This window comes from Callorhinchus milii, unplaced genomic scaffold (genome assembly GCF_018977255.1).
Source record: "Callorhinchus milii isolate IMCB2004 unplaced genomic scaffold, IMCB_Cmil_1.0 Scaffold5, whole genome shotgun sequence".
NCBI lineage: Eukaryota > Metazoa > Chordata > Chondrichthyes > Chimaeriformes > Callorhinchidae > Callorhinchus > Callorhinchus milii.
Window position 1 is genome coordinate 56313532 of NW_024704746.1, and position 21021 is coordinate 56334552.

At 43.8% G+C, this 21021-nt stretch overlaps 1 protein-coding gene across 7 annotated transcripts in view; it reads left to right on the top strand.

Annotated features, from left to right (window-relative positions):
- The window catches only part of LOC103188281 (copine-8), a 203712-nt gene that overhangs the window by 86023 nt on the left and 96668 nt on the right, over nucleotides 1–21021 (top strand). For all 7 annotated transcript variants that reach the window (XM_042335739.1, XM_042335740.1, XM_007908223.2 and 4 more), the window contains one exon: nucleotides 2035–2111. In XM_042335739.1, the coding sequence (XP_042191673.1) occupies nucleotides 2035–2111 (77 nt within the window). The remainder of the gene's footprint in view (nucleotides 1–2034; nucleotides 2112–21021) is intronic.

A 21021-nucleotide genomic window follows, 5' to 3' on the forward strand; every position in this document is an offset into this window, starting at 1 on the left:
AGCTGTGTGAATGCTGCTTGCTGAAACCCATCGCAATGTTTATGAGTATCCAAACCAGACCAAGATTTCCAGATATGTGTGTGCGAAAAAGTCTCTGTATTTGGAATGTGCATTCTGTCCTTGGAAGGATGCATCCTAATTCAAGAGAGTATTACAACAGCAACTTGCATTTATATAGTATCCTTTATGCAGGGTAGTGTCTCAGAGCAAATGATAGCAATAGGTTGGTGAGAACTGAGGCTTGGCGACTGTAATGTGAGTGTGTTGGGAGACTGCCAGAGTATAACCAGCTAAAATAGCTTCCAATTGAGAGCACTGCCTGGTAAGTTACCTGCTGTTTCTCCAGATGGGACCCTAACGGTTTGGGCTTTGGTTTGCATGGTTAACAGGAATGGGAAGAATACATCCCCAGTGTCTAGTTTGGCCCTCCAAGTCCTGCTGATGAGCTGGGCTAGTTAGACTATCTTCAGCAATACCCTGGAATGCTACAAAGTCACCTGACTCAGAAACTGGATACCAGGACTATGATAGAGGGTTAACTGGATTCTGTTGTAGTTTGTATGGTGACCGGTAGCCATCTTGGATTTTAGTCTCAAAGCGAGAAATATGTTTATAAGATTAGAGAGTGATTTCTGTGTTTTAACATTTGCTCTTGACCTTTAAATTATGAGAAATAGACAGGTACAGAGAACACTGCATTATAGGTTATCTACAATTAAAGAGTGCTGAAGGACAAAGCCACAACTGGGTTTCACAAGTTTCCTTCACAAGTGAAATAAACATTCTCCTTTTTGATGGCTTACTTGTACAGTGCATGTTTCTCAGTTTCATGTTTTATACCAATTACAATATACCCATTTTATTTTAAAAAATGCAAAAAAAAAAGTCTAGCACTAGTGCTTTAAGATTGGTTGTTTCCTTTGGCTAGAGTGGAGCACCATGAATGGAATGTTCTGGCTCCTGGCCATCTTTCCATGGCTTGTCCAGTTAAGGCTACCTTTCTCACTGGAGCTTTGGCTTGCAGGGTTAACGGTAGCTGAGTGGGAAGAGACATTTACGTAGTATTCTTCATGCAGGGTAGCATCTCGGAGCAAGTGTTAGCCATAGACTGTTGAGAACTGAGGCTTAGCTCCCTGTCACTACTCTGTGCCTCTAAGTCCTGCTGATGAACCAGGCTAGCTGGTCCATTATCAGCAGGGCACAAGAGCATTGTGGTTCTGCCTGCCTCAGGAATTGGGCTACTGAGACCACCACAGAAGATTGACTTGATTCAGTTGCCAAGCATGTCACCTTAGAGATAGCTCAGTTTCAAGGAGATCCTTGCTTACTGTCCCACAAAGGAGGGATAATCACCAGTTGATCATTTTTTCCTGCTACGGAGGGTGATAAATGTAAATTGTTGTTGCATAAAACTTGTGTTAGAGTCACCCAGCACTGCACTGGGTTGCCATCCTAGATAGACTATGTTCAATGTCCCAACATGGGGGTTGAACCATAACCTTCTGACTCAGAAATGAGAGCGATACCAACTGACCCAGCTGGCACATTGAAATTAATTCTACAAAATATCCCATCACTTAGATGGTGCTAATCTTAATAGCATCAAATAAGCAATGATTTCCAATAAGGAAATTGAAAACATGTCATGCTGACTCGTGGATACACCATACTAACAATATCTATTTTCAGAGCAGAGTTCCCACAGGACATGTTCCTGAAAGGAACCATAGTTGGATTTCTTATTAAGGAATCTCACTAGAAATTGTTTCATGTTAATGTATAATCTGATTGCCAAAGAATGTTTGTTGCCACTTCTCTTCGATCGTGCCTTCGGTCGCCCTCCCACCTCTCTGCCTTCCCTCACCCATACACCATCCCTCCCCCATGCTCGGGCCCCAACAACTGACTGTTCAGTGCTTTGGGATATCCTCTCAACGTGAAAGGCGCTCTATAACTGTAATTTTTTTGTTGTTGTTGTTATTAAAATCAATAGTACAACCCAGCTGACTCTTTGCTCTCAAATTTATTTTTCAGGATTTCTTGGGTCAAGCATTCTGCACATTGGGGGAGATCGTTGGTTCACAGGGGAGCAGGCTGGAAAAACCTCTTGTGTAAGTAAAATATACTCTTGATCTATATGACAGAGTTGTTGTTTTAAGTGAATCTACAACGTTCATTTCTAGGGTCCTTTGCAATGTTTACACAGCGACACACTTGCTCCACATTTACTAAAGATATTGTGTATGTACTTTCAAACCAATATTAGGAATTAACAATGGGGCTTCTTGTGTCTGGTTTAAGCTTTCAGCACTCTGTTTTTATTTTAGTGGCTATTTTCACTGATCACTGTTAGTTTCTGAGTTTGTGAGTTTGAACCTGTTAAATTGTAATCAGTATATATCCATTCCATATTAATAAAATGACAATGTCTGTCTCTCTACATGTCAGTTTATCGATTGACGTAGCAATAAACGATTGACGTAGAGACATGATTTGCACCTCATCGGAAAGGTCTTGCAACTGACAAGACATGGGCATATTTTTTTGGGGGATCTCCTATCATTTGTGGAGTCCTGCAGCTCAGTGGTTAGAGCACTTGCTTTGCAAGCGAGAGACCTGAGTTCAATTCCAGGCAGGGCGAAACCTTGGGCAAGTTTCCTTACTCCACACACCTAATAATAATCCCTCCAAAACCAAAAACAATAATAAAATCAGTAATTTTCAATGTACGACTGTTTGTGGGACATTGCTGTGCGCAATTGGCTGCCGCATTTGCCCACAAATATACAGTCAATTCACTTTACAGTGTGTTCTGTGAAGCGCTTTGGGACGTCCTTCCGACGTGAAAAGCGCTATATCAAATGCAAGGATTATTATTATTATTGATGAGCTGCATTAAAGAATGCTTTAATTAAGCCCCAAAATATGAGGTGTGCGTTGTATTCTGCAACTACGTAGCAACAGAGGAAAGCACACACTATTCAGAGAAACACATCTCTATTGTGCAACAAATGTATGGCACTTTTTTCTGGTTGTCATGGGAGCTAGAGTCCTCCCATATGAGACAGAGAAGGAGACTGAGAGAGAAAGAGACTGAGATAGTGAGAGAGAGGGAGAAAGACTGAGAGAGGGACTTTGTGAGAGAAAGAGAGAGAGAGAGAGAGATACTGAGTGAGAGAGAGAGAGAGATACTGAGATAGTGAGAGAGACTGAGAGAGGGAGACTGGGAAGGAGACAGAGAGGGAGAGAGAGACTGAGAGAGAAGCAGAGAGAGAGACTCTGTGAGAGAGAGATAGAGAGATAGAGAGAAAAACATAGAGACTGAGAGAGACTGACAAAGAGAGACAAAGAGACTGAGACAGAGAGACTGAGAGAGAAAATATATTAAAGGAGTCCTCCCACTGAGTCCTCCCAGCTGAGTATAGATAAAGACGTGAGTCAATTTACATTCCATATTGGATCCTTTGGTTGCAAGCAAAGCTGCAATGGGTACAGCTAGTAAAATATATGGGTACTGATGAACATGCTTTTCTTTCATGTGTGATATTCATGCATGTCTGCCTAGCTCAATGGTTAGAAATTGCATGACCAAGGTCACCTCAAAGGATCGTCTTGAGTAAGTTGCTGTGCTTTACAATAATATTTTGTTAAGGACTCTGCAAATTTGTGCTTCACAAGTTTCCCCTACTTTCTCTAAGCTATTAACTGGACTTAAAAATAAAAGTTTGTGGATTCTTATCTAAATGATATTTATATCTGTATTCAACTATGTATGCAAATTTAATTTAGAGTCTCTATGGAAAAGTATTTTACAAATGGATTTCGCTCTACTACCAGCAAATTGAATTGTAATATTTGAAAGGAGCAGGACAATTAAAATACATAGTAGATGATTGCTCTCTGCAGTGATTTATCAATGTATTTTAATATTGCTGTCAAAAATGATTTCAATTGATGTGATTATGCCTCTTCTGACAATATATTATTGTGCTGTTGTCAGTGGAACACCCAAAATGTTTATTCTTTCAGAAAATAACCCTTTTGTGAGATAGGATTCCTGACTTTGATGAGCCTTCAGCCCACACTGCTTTTATACTATTTCAGTAGAGAATAGCTGTGGGTTGGGAAAGGTGGATTGACTTGAGAAATAGTCATCCACAATCAGTATATTTCAACAAGTGATACATTGGTAAAGTAATACTTTATAACAGCATCCAATATATAAAATTGTGTTAATGCTGCATTAACGTCTTGCAAACTAAACTTCAGAGTTGCTACCAGATTACAAGTTTGTTAATTAATACTAGGAATAATTAAGGAATGTTTTATCAATGGGAAATAGCCCTCAATGAGCGCTTGGGAAGCGAGCACTCCTCGTCTTGGAAAGGAGACAGCTGCCGCCTTGCAAAGAAACACAAATCCACATTCTCTACATCCCAATAATAGATGCCATTCTTCTGCTCGACCAGAAACCTTGAACTATGCAGAGCATACAGGATTATCAAACCTGTGAGCCCTGAGCAATCTCTGTTTCAAATATCTGTTAGCCCAGAATGGAAACTGTCCCAAGGTGCTGGACAGTCAGAGTTTCGGACCCAAGATGGGCGTCGGGATTGAGAAGGGTGAAGGGCAGGGGGGGAAGCAGGGTGATGGAAAGCACGGTCGAAGAGGAGGGTCTTGAGATGGGTCTTGAAGGAGGCAAGGGAAGGGGTGAATTGGAGGGACTGCGGGATGGAGTTCTAGAGGGTGGTGGACGAGGCAGGGGACATGAAGCGGATCGTGAGCGGAGGGAGTGAGCAAGATGGTAGGGGGTTAGGAGGGCTCCTTGAGGTAGTGGGGAGCAAGACCATGGAGGATTTTGAAGGTGAGGACTGGGATCTTGAACTACATCCTCTGTGGGAAGCCAGTGGAGTCAGGCAAGGATGGGGGTACGATAGGGTTACAGAGCCTGGTGTGGGAGAGGACACAGGCTGCAGAGTTCTGGATGATCTGCAGTCTATGAAGGGGGGAGGAGTTGGGGAGGTCAACAAGCAATGAGTTTGCATGGTCAAGCCTCAATGTAATGAATGCATGTATGAGGGTTTCGGCAGCCTGCGGCATGAGACAGTGGCGGAGCCGGGCGATGTTGAGGAGGTGGGGGAAGGCAGAGCGGGTCATGGCATGGATGTGAGCTAGAAAGGATAGTTGAGGGTCAAACAAGACACCAAAGTTCCGGACTGGCTCAGCAAGGTGGAGTGTGCAACCATGGATGATGATGCTGTCAGCACCTGAGGTGTAGAGGCAATCAGAAGAGCCTCGGTCTTGTTGATGTTCTAACTGAAGAAAGTTAGTTCTCATCCAGGACTTGATGTCTGGCAGACATTCTGTCAGCGCAGCAATGGTCCTGGAGTCAAGGGTGGAGGCAGAGAGGTACAGTTGGGTGTCATCTGCATACATGTGCAAGTTGACCCCATGTCTGCACATGATGTCACCAAGAGGGAGCATATACATATTGAAGAGGAGGGGACCAAGGACAGAGCCCTGAGGAACCCCGCACAAGACAGTCCGGGGGCTAGAGGAGAAACTGTTTGTAGAGATGAAGTGGAGGCAACGTGAGAGGTACTATCTGAACCATTCAAGAGCCGTGAAGGTTGAGGTGAGAGGATAGGCGGTGGATAAGGATAGAGTGGTCAATGGTGTCAAAGGCAGCAGAGAGGTCAAGGAGGACGAGGAGGCAGAAGGAGCCCTGGTCACAGATGGATAGAATGTCATTTGTCACTTTGACCAGGATTGTTTCTGTGCTGTGGATGGCATGGAAACCCAATTGAAGGGGTTTGAGAAGGGAGTAGCGGGAAAGGAAAGAACGAAGCTGCGAAGCAACAACACATCCCAGGATCTTGGAGAGGAAAGGGAGGTTGGAGATGGGCTAGTAGTTTGAGTGCAGAGATGGGTCCAGGGAGGGTTTTTTACCAATAGGAGTGTTGACGGCCGTTTTTAATGGTGTGAGAACAGTACCAGAGGACAGGGAGAGGTTTATGATGTCTGTGAGTAGAGGGGCAAGGCGGTGGAGCTGGGAGATAAGGAAAGGGATAGGAATGGGGTCGAGAGTACAGGTGGTCGGTTTCATGTGGTTTATAGTGGTGATGAGAGAGGAATGGGAGACAGGTTCGAAGGTGTGGAGGGAGGGATGGATATGGGCCAGTTTGTGAGGGGAAGATGGAGAGAGGGTAGTAGACAGAAGGGCAGAGGCAACTGAGCGTATCCCCTTAACTTTGGATTCGAGGAAGTCCAGCATCGCCTTGCAGTTGGCATTGGAGGTGAGGATGGGTGAGGCATGAGAGGTTGAGAAGAGGAGCCTGGGGTTGTCCTTGGCCTCTAAGCCTTGGAGTAGAACAACGATTTAGCGGAGGCAAGGGCGGAGCGGTAGAATTTGATAAGGTCCAGCCAGCTGTGCCGATGGACGTTAAGTTCGATTTAAGCCAGGTGTGTTCAGTGGCACACATCTGTGCTTCAAAGGAGTGGAGGTGGCTGGTTTACCATGATGACGTACGTGAATAGGAGACGGTTCGGGAAGAGAGGTGAGCAAGGGAATTGAAAGTGTAGGAGAGGGAGCGGTGGAGAAGAATGACCGAGGAGGATAGGTCATTGGAAGAGGAAGCCCAGAGGGGAAGGTAGCCGAGGTGGGGAGGAGCGAGATTTGTTTCCAGGGACGATAGGAGATGGAGATGGGTTTGGTGGCTGTGGGGAGAGGGATTGAGGAGTTAAGGGAGATGAAGTGATGATCCAAGATTGCTTTGTCGATGATGGTGAGGTCCGAGACGGTGAGGCCCTGGGTGATCACCAGGTCGAGGGGATGACTGTGGACATTTGTGGTGGAGTGGATGTGGAGGGATAGGTTGAGGGAGGAGGTAAGGGAGGAGAAGTCAGCAGAGGTAGAGCGGGGTTGGGGGGGGGGGTGGTGAAGTGGAGGTTCAAGTCACCTAGGATGATATACGGTCAATTCATTTTACAGTATATTCTATGAAGCACTTTGAGACCTCTAGAAGACATGATAAGGTGCTATATCAAATGCAAGGATTATTATTATTGTGTGCAAATCCACCATTTTATTGCTTATACAGTACAAAAGGAGGAACAGCAACATAAAATTCCCATCAGCGTAAAGAAAGAAATTCTGTCACTTGCCCCACTTCAACAAAACCCAGCAATAGATTTGTATACTTGAAACATGAAGTAATATAATTCAACCTAATAAGGACAAACCTCTGAACAAAATGGAATTTAGAATGCTCCTGAGATAGTAGTTGGCACTGTACACTGGGCACAAGCGAGACATCTGTGTTCAATTCCAGGCAGGGCGAAACCTTGGGCAAGTTTCCTTACTCCACACGCCTAATAATAATAATCCCTCCAAAACAAAAAACAATGATAAATTGGTCATTTTGAATCCATGACTGTTTATGGGACACTGCTGTGTGCAATTGGCTGCCATGTTTCGGCCACAAATATACGGTCAATTCACTTTACAGTATATTCTGTGAAGCGCTTTGAGTCATCGAGAAGACTTGAAAAGCGCTATATCAAATGCAAGAATTATTATTATTATCTCCTTGTATTTTTGCTTTCCTCTGTTGATCTGTAATAATGATAACGCTTTAATACTCTTCTGTGTCCGTCACAATGTGCTTTCCTTCCCTAGCCAGAATTCTTCCAAAGCCAGGAGTAGCTTTAAAATGGCACTTTTAAAGGTAGAGCATTTCAAAACTATATGAATCATGGTTTCATTCAATTCTGTTTATGTAGCTATAGACAACAATGAGCGAAGTAATTTCAGCACAACAAAAGGAAAAGTGCCCTCTCATGTTTCGCATCTCGAAAAAATATAACTAATAAACACATTTATATAAAATACATTGAGCACATTGAATAATGAAAAGTAAAACTAATTTTGAGGTTTCAGATAATTTAGATTGCTTTGCTATTTTACATTTAAGGATTCTTGTGAAGTTTAAATGCCAATAGGTTCACTGGTTTAATATCAGTTGCCTTTTGAAACAAGACTTGAAAAGGGGATTGGTCATAGAAGTTTAAACAGGCTTTGTTATTCAGAGACTGTAGGCAATGAACTAAATAGAACTAAGTGTAACTTGGCTAAAATAAACAAACAAGCCAAGGATTAGAAGAACAGAACCCTCAAATATAGATGACACTGTCAACTAACTCATTCATAAAGAGGTTGGATGTAATTGGGTGGAAATGTAGTTGAATGCAATTACCATGGAAGAAAATGAACAATGGAAATTTCTAATGGGATTCCTTAATAAGGATTTTAAGTCACAAATGGGGACTTGTCCCAGTTACTGGAAGTAACCGATACCAATGCAATCTACTTCTTGAGTACAGTTCCTATGTGTCAATGTATTGTAATTATTATTTGCGTCTTTGAATCCTTATTAAAGAATCACAGTTGAAATTGGCACAAATTAGACCCGCAATAACCTTGTAATTCGTCTTGACAACCTGTCTGAAAACCCATTAAACGTGTTAAATAAAGTTTCACCTTACGTTTGCTGAGACCCATCAGTGCTCTGACATGAACGTATTAACTGCTAGACTATCGCATTTCTTATTTATGGACCATCTCTTGCAAATAGCAGTGGGGTGGGATGGTGGGGTGGTGGTGTGCTCACTTGAATTATCATTGTTAAGACAGGGGATGTGCACTTACTAGACTTTTCCAGTTTCCATTATAGAAGTAGAATAGAGAGTCACTGGAGTCAAGTTGACAGTTTGTAATGCTCTAAGTAAAATTCTAAGGTTGTGAAGTGCTTCAGACACATCTAGCCTGTGTGGAGGGTGCTATACAAGTGCAAGCTGTTGTTGTTTTGCTTTGTTCCCATTGATGATGGTTATTGTGAAGTTTTCTTCTTCTATACTAATAAAACGACAATGTCTGTCTGTCTGTGTATCTAACACTCATGCAATAACCGATTGACATAGAGACATGGTTTATACTTCATTGAAAAGGTCTTGCAATTGGGAGTATCATGGGCATTTTGGGGGATCTCCTATTGTTGATGAACTATTTTAAAACATGCTTTAATTAAGCCCCAAAATATGAGGTGTGCATCGTATTCTGCAACTATGTAGCAACAGAGGATATATCTATATTCTGCAACAAATATATGGCACTTTATTCTGGTTATCATGGGGAGGTAGAGTCCTCCCATATGGAACAGACAGAGAGGGAGGGACTGAGAGAGTGAGAGAGACTGAGCGAGACAGAGAGAGACAGAGTGGGAGAGAGACTGAGATAATGAGAGAGACTTAGAGAGAGACAGAGAAACCGAGAGAGACTGTGAGAAAAAATATACTAAAGGAGCCCTCCCAGGCGAGAATAGATAAAGACGAAATGTCTGTCTGTGTGTCAATCTACATTCCATATTGGATCCTTTGGTTGCAAGCATAGCTGCAATGGGTACAGCTAGTTTCTTATAAAGAAAACAGGTGATCAGTGATTCCTTGGGGGATGGAGGAGGTAAGTGGGGTCTCCTTTGAGTTGAGCTGGCTGCAAGATAATGTGCTTCGCAACAGAATGTTGGACTTGAGTCGGTCCTCTGTGGCGGTCTCAATAGTTTGGTTCCTGAGCCAGGTGGGTCTGCAGTAGACCAAGGCATTGCTGACGTCAGCCCAGTCAGCTTGGCTCATCGGCAGCACTTGGAGTAGCAGACCAGTCATTGAGAGCAGGGATTCTTCCCACTGCAAACCAATGTCCAAACAAGCAGTGGGAAGCAGCATTAGACAACAAAGCAATACATACTACATACAATACATACTACAGACTGATACATTAGTTATCTTGTGTAATTCATACCTTGTTCTAAAACCTTAAGTAAAAACATTATTGCAAAATTATCTTTTTTGATAAACTTTCTGAGTGCTGTTATATTTATTGTGAAGTTGAACTTGGGTCGGGAAAAATCTGTAGAAATAAACTTGCAGCCAATTAATTTTTTTTGAAAGTTTCAAATGCAGAAAAAGTGCAAATTAAATTATTGTCAAATAGTCTTCTGTCCCAGTTCACCTTTCCCTTTCCACCTACAAACCCCACCTCAAAAACCTACCCTTCGAACATGCTTTTGACCACCTTTTCCTCACTCCACCCCCCCCCACCCACACAAGTGTGTGAAGCACTTTGATTTGTCCTCCTGACATGGTAAGCACGATGTAATTCTGAGTTTTTTTTATTAGAGTTACCATCAGAATCGAATCCCACATGGTCGAGCTACAGTTTAGCATTCCTAATCAACAGTTTTAGTCACGCATGAAGAGATGCCTCTTCTTCACATCAGTGTGAACATTTTCATTTCCCATGCCACCCATCCTTGTAACATTCTGCAATGTAGTAGTCTAATTAGAGGAGAATTCTAGCCAGTTTCTGTGTTATTGGCTTGTCTCCATTCAGAAATGGATTGAAACTGCTGAACACATATCATTTAGTGCTTGTAACAGCTTTCAGGGAAAGGAGAATTCAGCCCATCTGTCTTGACTAGATATGACGTTCCCAGAGGTGAAGAGAAATGTTTGCAGTGCCCAGTCTGCTAGTTTTTAAATCCAGAATCAGGTAATTTGAGGGGATTTTGTAATATATTTATATAAACAAGCTGCAGTACAATACATAAAATAATGTTCCATCTTTCACTATCGAGAATTGTTCTCTTTATTTTTCAAGCAAATTACCAAATTTTTAACAAAAGGCAAAGTGCTGCAGATGCTGGAAATCTGATATAAACACATAAGTCGCTGGGAACACGCAGCAGGACAGGCAGCATCCATGGAGAGAGGAAAATGAGTTAACGTTTCGGGTCAATAACTGAAGTCAGTTCAGTCAGAACTGATGAAAGGTCATTGACCTGAAACGTTAACTCATTTTTCTCTCTCCATGGATGCTGCCTGACCTGCTGGTGTTCCCAGTGATTTCTGTGTTTGGACCTTTTTTTTAAACTTGGGTTGAAAATGAGAAATTCGCAAACTGGAGTTGCTTTTCGAATTGTACATTGTTGTTTGTGAATGTTAGATTGTCAAATTTGTGGTCAGCAAATCGGAAATCCTAAACTGGTAAGAAAATACACAGGCTGGCAAAATACCTTTTGCTAATATTTCAAACAGTAAGTCGCAAATGATACATCAGATCGTTGAGACTTCTGCTCAGGCAAATGAAATGAATAAGCAAAAATTGTACCTTGGTGGAGTCTCAAAGAGATAGTGAAAGATGGTATAAAAGAAACTTGAGAAGTGGACAGAAGGGTGATTCAGATTCTCAGGCTGCAGATAATGGGACGGTAAGCGACTTAACAGACATTAATAGAGTTAACTTGCGGTATTTCTTGATTTCTTAGTGAAACACATAAAGCACTTAAAACACATAGGTTGAAATGCGTTAAATGGTACACGTTACACATAGGCTGGAATATGTTACATATCACATATAATTTATAGATTGAAATTAATTGAGCGTCACATATATAACACATGGACCGAACTATAATGCATATTGGAATGGTTAAGGTGACATCATAAACCACAAAAATGAATTTGAGTACTTTTCAGCTCAGCCTAACTTGAACACTGGCATGCATTAGATCCTTTGAACACATTGCTGTCTGTTTTTATGTAATATATACAGTTGGAGCATGTGGAAGCAGTTTAGTCTATTTATGACAGTTGTTTTGCTCTGCACTGGGTGTCACAGAGAACAATGGATGGCATGTTCCATGTAATTTGAACTGAATTAAGATTTATGCTACTTGATGTAATTTACAGTGACGTAGAGATTTTCATTTCACTGCAGGATTCAGAATAGTAAACAGTGACAATTTCCTGATATTTAGTGTAAGGTTTACTCTAATACAACTCTGCATTAAAAGTGCCTGAGGATAATTTTGTTTTTTCATTTGTTACATTTAGACGAGTTATTGAATTCTATGTGTTTTTACTAAAGTTTTGCAATCGCTGCAGGAGGCAGGGTTATCTATGTGAAACGTAAGAACAGTTTTGAGATGAAAGTAATTTAAAATCTGCGTGAAGAAGAATCTTTCCTCAGTTTCGCCAATTGAAAGAGTAAAATCTGGGTGCTTGCTTATGATCAATTAATCTGTGTGTAAAATTAATTAAAATGGCATCGTCCCAGTTAAGGCTGTCACCAGGTTCACAGCTGATCTTAATCCATGTTGCTGTCTTTTGGGACTCCCTGTGGAGATCCTGGGATGGGTCATCTAATTGACATTATGCTGTCTGGCTGCGTGATAGTATATTCCAATCATGCTCTTCATCCAGGCTGTCAGCCTGATCCATCAGAGGGAATAACTTACTTTACCTGCCAAAACCATGGAAACATTTTCAAATATAGTCTCTAGTCAGTGTCAAACGTATTTAATTGTTCTTTATTTAATTGTTAGCCACTCTCTATATTCACTTTTTAAATAAATTACTGCCCTGTTGTACCTAATTCNTTTTTGTGCTCCTCTGGAACTTCCCATTATAACATAATATCTAAATATATTTATAAATATGTTATTGGTATAGCACCTTATCACATCAGAATGTTGTCTCAAAGCGCTTTATGGGATTTACCGTGAAATGGAGTTACTGTGTATTTTGTTGGCAACCGCAGCAGCATAATTGTCACACAAACAGCTATGAAACGAATGACAAATTTTATTTGGGGGATTGTTGATCAGGACACTGGGAGAAACTCTCTTTTCGTTTCAAATATTTGTTGTGCCATGGGATCTTTAACATCCGTCTGACAAGCAGTCTCATCTGAAAGACCCTGAAATTATAAAAGATCAAAGGACAAACAAAATGGATAAAAACATGTTTCACTTCTGTATTATATATACTTATATATACATTCCTAAACAAAAAAGTGTACTAGAGTATCAGAGCCAAACTGATATATGTGTATGCTATCTTAATTTGTACATTCATAGAATTAGCCGTGCTGTGAAATGTCACTAATGCAAGTGACTACAATATTGATATTGGGACATTGCTGTGTACAAATTGGCTGCTGCTTTCACCTACAAAATACAATGTATCGTGGGACATCTTCCCGAACCAAGGGTTGTTGTTATTATTATTAGAATAAAGATCAGATTTCACCCCTCCTCCACCCTGCTGTCCCTTCATATAATCTACAGATACAACTATAAAGAAATTCTCCAGAGCTTCTGAGTCTGGGTGAAAATTATATAGGAATGATTTTGAAAGGATTTGGAATTCGCAATAAAATATAATCTGGACAATAATTGAAGGGACTGGTTCGGGATTGGTATAGTATAGCGTGGGGAGGAAGAGGAACAGAAATAATAATAAATCATACCAACCTTTGGATTTGATATAATGTCTTTCACGTTGGGAAGTTAACTTATAAAATACAGTCACTACACTTTACACAGGATTTTGTGTAAAGTGTAGTGACTGTTTTATAAGTTAACTTCTCATAATAATAATAATTCTTGTGTTTCATAGAGTATCTTATCACCTTGTCAAACCATCTCAACGCATTTCACAAGATTTACTGTAAAGTGGTTATTGTGTATTTGTCGGCCGATTGCCTAGAACAGAATGAGAAGAAAAACAAGTGATTGTTTCCTGGGATCTGAAATGAGCTGATTTCAATTGTATTGCATACTGGGAACTGGCGGCTACTGTCAAGGGGATGGCACAGGCTAGGGCTCTCTTGAAGTTATTTTATTCTGTGAAAAGGCAGTTCATTATGTAAGGTTATTACTCAATTCACATGGTTGTAAGTGCATGTCAGGGTTGATTAAAGGTTTACAGCAGATATGTGCTTAGTCCGGCATTTCAATAAACCTTGTAAAATAACTTTAGTGGTCTAAATTGGACTCGGCAGACTAAAGCTGTCAATCTGAGGAAATGTAATGTGCGCCTGAAACTAAAGAAAGGAGTACTGTTTAAATATTGAGGATTCCACTAACATCAGAGCTTTTAGCACAGCATAAAATGTTAATCCTCTCACACTGCAGCAGTGAGCATTCGTGTTCTGGTGCTGTCAAGCTGTTATCTTTCTGTCCCTGGAGTTTCCCTGTCATAACAATGTCTTAAAAATGCTTCTTTGTCTTTTAATTATATATAATGCAAGTTTTCAATAGACATTGTGGTTCTTTTGAACCATAAGTGTCTCTGGCTCTCTTGAGGAGAGAACTGAGTGAGTGGAATGGAATGAGAATTCTGTTAAGGAATTTGGTGAGAGTGGGAATTCAGTGCAGAGGGGGAAAGAAGTGCATAATTATAAAATATATAATAGTTATACTAAAATAATATAAAAGATGTCTGGGAATATGGCAGGGCAGCTGAGACAGGTTGCATGAACAATGTGTGCCATGTGGGAACTCCAGGATACTTTGTGTGCCCTGGGCAAACACGTGTGTAGAAAATCCTCCAACTGTTTCTGAGCTCCAGGAGAGGCTGGAATCATAACATAAGCATACGGGAGACTGAAGAGTTCATGGATCGAACGTTTCAGGAGGTGATCACCCCACAACCAAAGAGGCTTCAGAAGGAGAATGAGTGGGTGACCACCCAGCATAATTGGAAGAGGGGGTGGGCAGTGCAGAAAATAGAGTATGGCACTCATAAACCGGTTCTCTGTACTGAATACCGGTGAGGGTGATGACACTTCTGGGGAGCGGAGTAAACAAATGGATGCACAGGGGGACACAGGGAAGAATGTCAATGCAATTGTCTTTGGGGAAACAATGGTGAAAGAAGTAGATAGACGTTTCTGTAACCAAAGATATGACTCTCAAACGGTATGTTGCTTCCCTGATACCAGGGTTGAAGACATCACAGAATGGGTGCAAAACATTCTACAGGGGGAAGGGGAACATCCAGAAGTTGTGGTCCATGTTGGGATCAATGATGTAGGGAAATAAAGGGCTGAGATCCTACAGGGAGAGTATCAGAAGCTAGGGAAAAAGCTAAAGAGTAGGACCTCAAAGGCAGTGATCTCTGGATTACTCCCAGTGCCTCGGGCAAGTGAGTATCAAAACAGCAGGATCAAATGTATGGCTGGAGAAATGGTGCAGAAAGGAGGACTTCAGGGTCCTGGAACATTGGGACCAGTTCTGGGGCAGGTGGATGTACAAGGTGGGTGGGTTACACCTGAACAGGGCTGGGATCAGTGTCCTCGCCGGGAGGTTAACTAGTGTTGTGGGGAAGGGTTTAAACTAATTTCGAGAGGGTAAGGGAACCAGGATGTAGCATCAGAGAGGACAAACAAGTTACATAGAGGGCTGGGAGAGACGAATAGCAATGCAATAAGGAGTAATCCAGAAAAAGGAGGGATTAGACGGGGGAGAAATGCAGAACAGATTCAGTTGATCTTGGAGAGCATGTGCGTAAATGCACAGAGTGTGACAACAACAACAACAACAAGATTCCATTTATAGAGCGCCTTTCACGTCGGGAGGACGTCCCAAGGCGCTGTACAGTTGGGTCAGGACCCGAGCAGCGGGGAAATGGTCAGGGTGAGGGGAGGGAAGGGAGGGAGCGAGAAGGGGGTAGAGAGTCGAGAGGGGAGCTGAAGGCACGTTCAAAGAGAAAGGTCTTGAGACCGGCCTTGAAGGAGGAAAGGGAGGAGGCGGCGAAGGCACTGGGGGATGGAGTTCCAGAGCTTAGGGGCTGAGAGGCTGAAGGCCCGGCCACCGATGGTAGGGCGGTTGGGGCGGGGGATGTGGAGCAGACTGGAGCCAGAAGAATGGAGGCTATGGGCAGGTAAGTAGGGGGATAGTAGGTCAGAGAGGTAGGAGGGAGCAAGGCCGTGAATGGCCTTGTAGGTGAGGATGAGGATCTTGAATTCGATCCTCTGGGGGATGGGGAGCCAGTGGAGGTGAGCGAGGGTGGGAGTGATGTGGTCCCGAAGCCTGGTGCGGGACAGTACACGAGCTGCAGAGTTCTGAATGACCTGCAGCTTGTGGAGGGAGGTGCCGGGAAGGCCGGCGAGGAGAGAGTTCCCATAGTCCAGCCTTGAGGTGATAAAGGCGTGGACCAGAGTTTCAGCAGCGTGAGGGGTGAGGTAGTGCCGTAGTCTGGCGATGTTCCGGAGGTGATGGAAGGCGGTGCCAGTTGTGGCGCGGATATGAGGGAGAAAGGACAGCTCAGGGTCGAACAGAACACTGAGGTTCCTGACTGGCTTTGAGAGGTGGAGAGTGCAGCCTTGGATGCTGATGCTGTCAGCGCCTGAGGTGCGGAGGCGCTGACGCGAGCCAATCAGGAGGGCCTCAGTTTTGCGCACGTTGAGCTGAAGAAAGTTGTCTCTCGTCCAGGACTCGATGTCGGACAGGCAGCTGTCAGGACATCGGTGGTCGTGGAGTTGAGGGTAGAGGAGGAAAGGTAGAGTTGGGTGTCATCCGCATACATGTGGAAGTTAACCCCATGTCTGCGGATGATGTCACCAAGGGGGAGCATATAGAGGGTGAAGAGGAGGGGACCGAGGGCAGAGCCCTGAGGGACACCGCACGAGACAGTGCGGGGGCTGGAGGAAAAGCCGTTCATGGAAACAAAATGAAGACGGTGGGAGAGGTACGACCTAAACCACTCAAGGACAGGGCCTTGAAGGTTGAGGTGGGAGGACAAGCAGTGGAGGAGGATAGCATGGTCGACCGTATCGAATGCTGCCGATAGGTCGAGGAGGACGAGGAGGCAGAGGGAGCCCTGGTCGCAGATGGTCAGGATGTCATTGGTGACCTTGACCAGGGCAGTTTCTGTGCTATGGGCAGCACGGAAACCCGACTGAAGGGGTTCGAATAATGAATGGGTGGAGAGGAAAGAGCGCAGCTGGGAGGCGACAACTCATTCCAGGACCTTGGACAGGAAGGGGAGGTTGGAGATGGGCCGGTAGCTTGATAGCTGCGACGCATCAAGGGAGGGTTTTTTCAAGGTGGGAGTGATGGTGGCAGTTTTTAAGGGAATGGGAACAGAGCCAGAGGAGAGGGACAGGTTGATGATGTCTGTGATATGTGGGGCAAGGAGGTGGAGCTGGGAGATAAGGAGTGGAGTGGGGATGGGGTCAAGGGAGCAGGTGGTGGGTTTCAGGGATAGGATGAGTTTGGTGACAGAGGGTGGGGAAACGGGTACGAAAGTGTGTAGGGGAGGATGGGTAGGAGTCGGAGTGTGGGAGGGAGGAGGTGGGGGGTGGGTGGAGATTGGAGGGGAAGTGACCGCGGAGCGGATTCCCTTGATTTTGGATTCAAGGAAATCCAGCATCTCCTCATAGTGAAGGTTGAAGAAGATGACCTGCGCGGGGTGGCGGGGGGGACGGAGGAGTCAGGATGTGGTAGAAAACAAGCCTGGGGTTGTTCTTCGCCTCCAGGATTATCCTGGAGTAGAAGGACGACTTGGCCGAGGCTAGAGTGGAGCGGTAGATTTTGAGGAGGTCCAGCCAGATTTGTCGGTGGACCGTTAGGCCAGATTTGAGGCAGGTGCGTTCAGCAGCCCGCACCTGGCTCTTCAGTGAGCGGAGGTGGGTGGTGAACCAGGGGGAGGAGCGAGAGTAGGAGACAGTACGGGAGGTGATGGGGGCAAGAGTGTCGAGTGTGGAGGAGAGGGTGTTGTGGAGGAGGGTGAGAGGAGAAGAGGGGTCAGTGAGGGTTGAAGGCCAGAGGGAGAGGAGTTCAGAGGACTCCAAGGCAGCGGTTAGGGATTGTGGGGGTAACGCCTTCCAGGGGCGGTAGAAGATGGTGGTGGGTCTGGTGGAGGTGGGGAGGGGGCTGGAGGTGGTGAAAGAGATGAAGTAGTGATCGGAGATGGCCTTGTTGGTGATAGTGACATCCGAGACACTGAGGCCCTGGATGATCACCAAGTCGAGTGGGTGGCCGTGACTGTGAGTGGGGGAGTTGATGTGGAGGGAGAGGTTGAGCGAGGAGAGCAGGGAAGAGAAGTCCGAGGAGATGGAGCAGGAGGGGGTGAAGTGCAGGTTGAAGTCGCCCAGGATGATGAGGCGATCAGAGCAGAGGCAGAGAGATGTAAGAAGTGTCGAATTATCGGAGATGAAGGTGGGAGAGGTTTTAGGGGTCGGTGGAGGAGGATTTTGAGTGAGAGGAAGGAGGGGTGGGAGAGGGTGAGGTGCTCGAAAGAGAGGAAAGAGCCAGAGGAGTAGGGGGATAGGGCAAGTGGTGTCCTTGAGATAAGGGCTACACCACCGCCATGGCGGTTGGGGCGAGGGATGTAGTGGGAGGTGTAGCCGGGTGGTGTGGCCTCCGTGAGGGGGAAGGTGTCGCCTGGGGTGAGCCAAGTTTCCGTTAAGGCCATGATGTCAATGCTCTCATCAAGGATTGGTGAGCTGTAGGCTCAAGTTGCCACATGGGGTTATGATGTAGTGGCAATAAGAGAGACCTGGCTCAAACAAGGGCAGGAATGGGAGCTGAATATTCCTGGCTACAATGTATTCAGGAGGGATAGGGAAGGAAAAAAGGAGGGGGGTGGCAATATTAATTAAAGACACAGTTTACGGCCCTGGAAAGGGAAGATGTGCTGGAGGGTCCAAAAATAGAATCTATTTGGTTAGAGTTAAGGAGCACAAAATGAGCTGTTACTCTGTTAGTTGTATACTATTAGACCACCAAATAGTGGGAAAGAGATAGACGAGCAAATCTGCAAGCAGATTTCAGAAAGATGTGAAACCAATAGAGTAGTGAAATGGGGGACTTCAATTATCCTAACATAGACTTGCAAAATAACAGTGTAAAGGACAAGGAGGGGGAAGGATTCCTGAAATGTGTGCAGAATAACTTTCAGGATCAGTATGTTTCCAGCCCAATGAGGAAGGAAGCAGTGCTGGATCTAGTTCTGGGGAATGAAGTGGGGCAAGTGGAGCAGGTTTCAGTAGGAGAGCATCTGAACAAGTGATCTGAACATCATTAGGTTTAGAGTACTTATGGAAAGGCAGAAGGAACAATCAAATATAGCCCTAGTTTCTTCAGCCTATCCTCATAGGTCAGTCCCCTCATCCCAGGAACTAACCTAGTGAATCTATGCTGCACCCCCTCTAGGGCAAGTATGTCCTTTTTTAAATAAGGAGACCAAAACTGCACACAATACTCTAGGTGCGGTCTCACCAAGGCCCTATACAGTTGCAGCAAGACTTCCCTACTCTTGTACTCTAAACCTTTTGCAATGAACGCTAACATGCTGTTCGCCTTCTTAGTTGCTTGCTGCACCTGCAAACTAACTTTTTGAGACTGGTGTACAAGGACACCCAAATCCCTCTGCATACTAACACTATCTAATCTCTCCCTCTCTAGAAAATAATCTGTTTTTCTACCTAGGTGAATAACTTCACACTTACCCACATTAAATTCCATCTGCCACCTACTCGCCCACTCCCCTAGCCTATCTATATACCGTTGCAATCTTTTTGCATCATCCTCAGAGCTTACTCTCCCACCGAGTTTAGTGTCATCCGCAAATTCAGATATGTTACATTCAATGTCCTCGTCTAGATCATTGATGTAAATTGTAAATAGCTGAGGCCCAAGCACTGATCTTTGTGGCACTCCACTAGTCACATCCTGCCAATTCGAGAATGACCCATTTATCCCTACTCTCTTGTTTTCTACCCGTTAACCACTCTTCAATCCATGCTAATATGTTCCCATTAATCCCGTGGGCCTTAACCTTGTGCAATAGCCTTTTGTGTGGCACTTTGTCAAATGCCTTTTTAAAATATACTACATCTACTGCTTTCCCCCATCTAACCTGCTAGATACATCTTCAAAAAAACTCTAAAAGATTAGTTAAGCATGACTTCCCTTTTGTAAAGTCATGTTGACTCTGCCTTATCTTGTTATGGTCTTCCAGGAATCCCATAACGACATCTTTAATTAAGGACTCAAGAATTTTCCCTACCATTGATGTCAGACTAACTGTTCTATAGTTCCCCATCTTTTCTCTCCCACCCTTCTTAAATAGTAGTGTTACGTTTGCAATCTTCTAATCAATGGGAAGATCAAAGACAAGCCATCCACTATCTCAGTAGCCAGCCTCTTCCCCTTTATATATTTATAAAAGCTCTTACAGTCTGTCTTTATGTTCTTCGCTAGTTTGCCCTCATATTCCATTTTCTCCCTCTTAATCACTTTTTTGGTTCTCCTTTGTTGATCCTTAAAGTTCTCCCAATCCTCGGGTTTGCTACTCATCTTAGCTGTTTTATAGGCTTCTTCCTTTAACTTTATACTTTCCCTATCTGCTCTAGTTAGCCACGGTTGGGCCACCTTTCCCGTGGCAAAGTAGATAAGTCACCCAGTCTGGACAGGTTGCAGCCTAGGTTACTGATGGAAGTAAGGGTGGGAATAACAGAGGCTCTGGTGCCAAAGGACTGGAGGATGCAAATGTTACTCCCCTGTACAAAAAGGGGCTGAAGGATAAACCCGGGAATTACAGGCCAGTCAGTCTAATGTCAGTAGGCGGGAAACTTTAGAGACTATAGTCTGGGACAAAATAAATTTTCACTTAGAAAAATATGGCTCAATAAAGGACAGCCAACATGGGTTTGTCAAAGGCAAATTGTGTCTAACAAATCTGATGGGTTTTTGATGAATTAATGGAGAGGTTGGAAGAAATTAGTGCAGTTGATGTAGTTTATATGGATTTTCAAAAGGGGTTTGATAAAGTGCCACATAAGAGACTTATGAGAGTGTGGTGAACGGTTGTTTTTCTGACTGGAGGGAAGTGTGCAATGGTGTCCCCCAGGGGTTGGTATTGCAACCACTGCAGTTTTTCAGCTATATAAATGACCTGGACTTGGGTATAGGGAGTACAGTTTCCAAGCTTGCAGATGATACTAAGTGAGGAAAAGTAGTCAACAGTGAGACGGATCGTAGCAGACTGCAAGTGGACATAGACAGACTGGTAGAATGGACAGATACGTGGAAGATGAAGTTTAATGTGGAGAAATGCGAAGTGATGTATTTTGAGAGGAAGAATGAGGAGAAGCAACATAAGCTGATGGTAGAATCG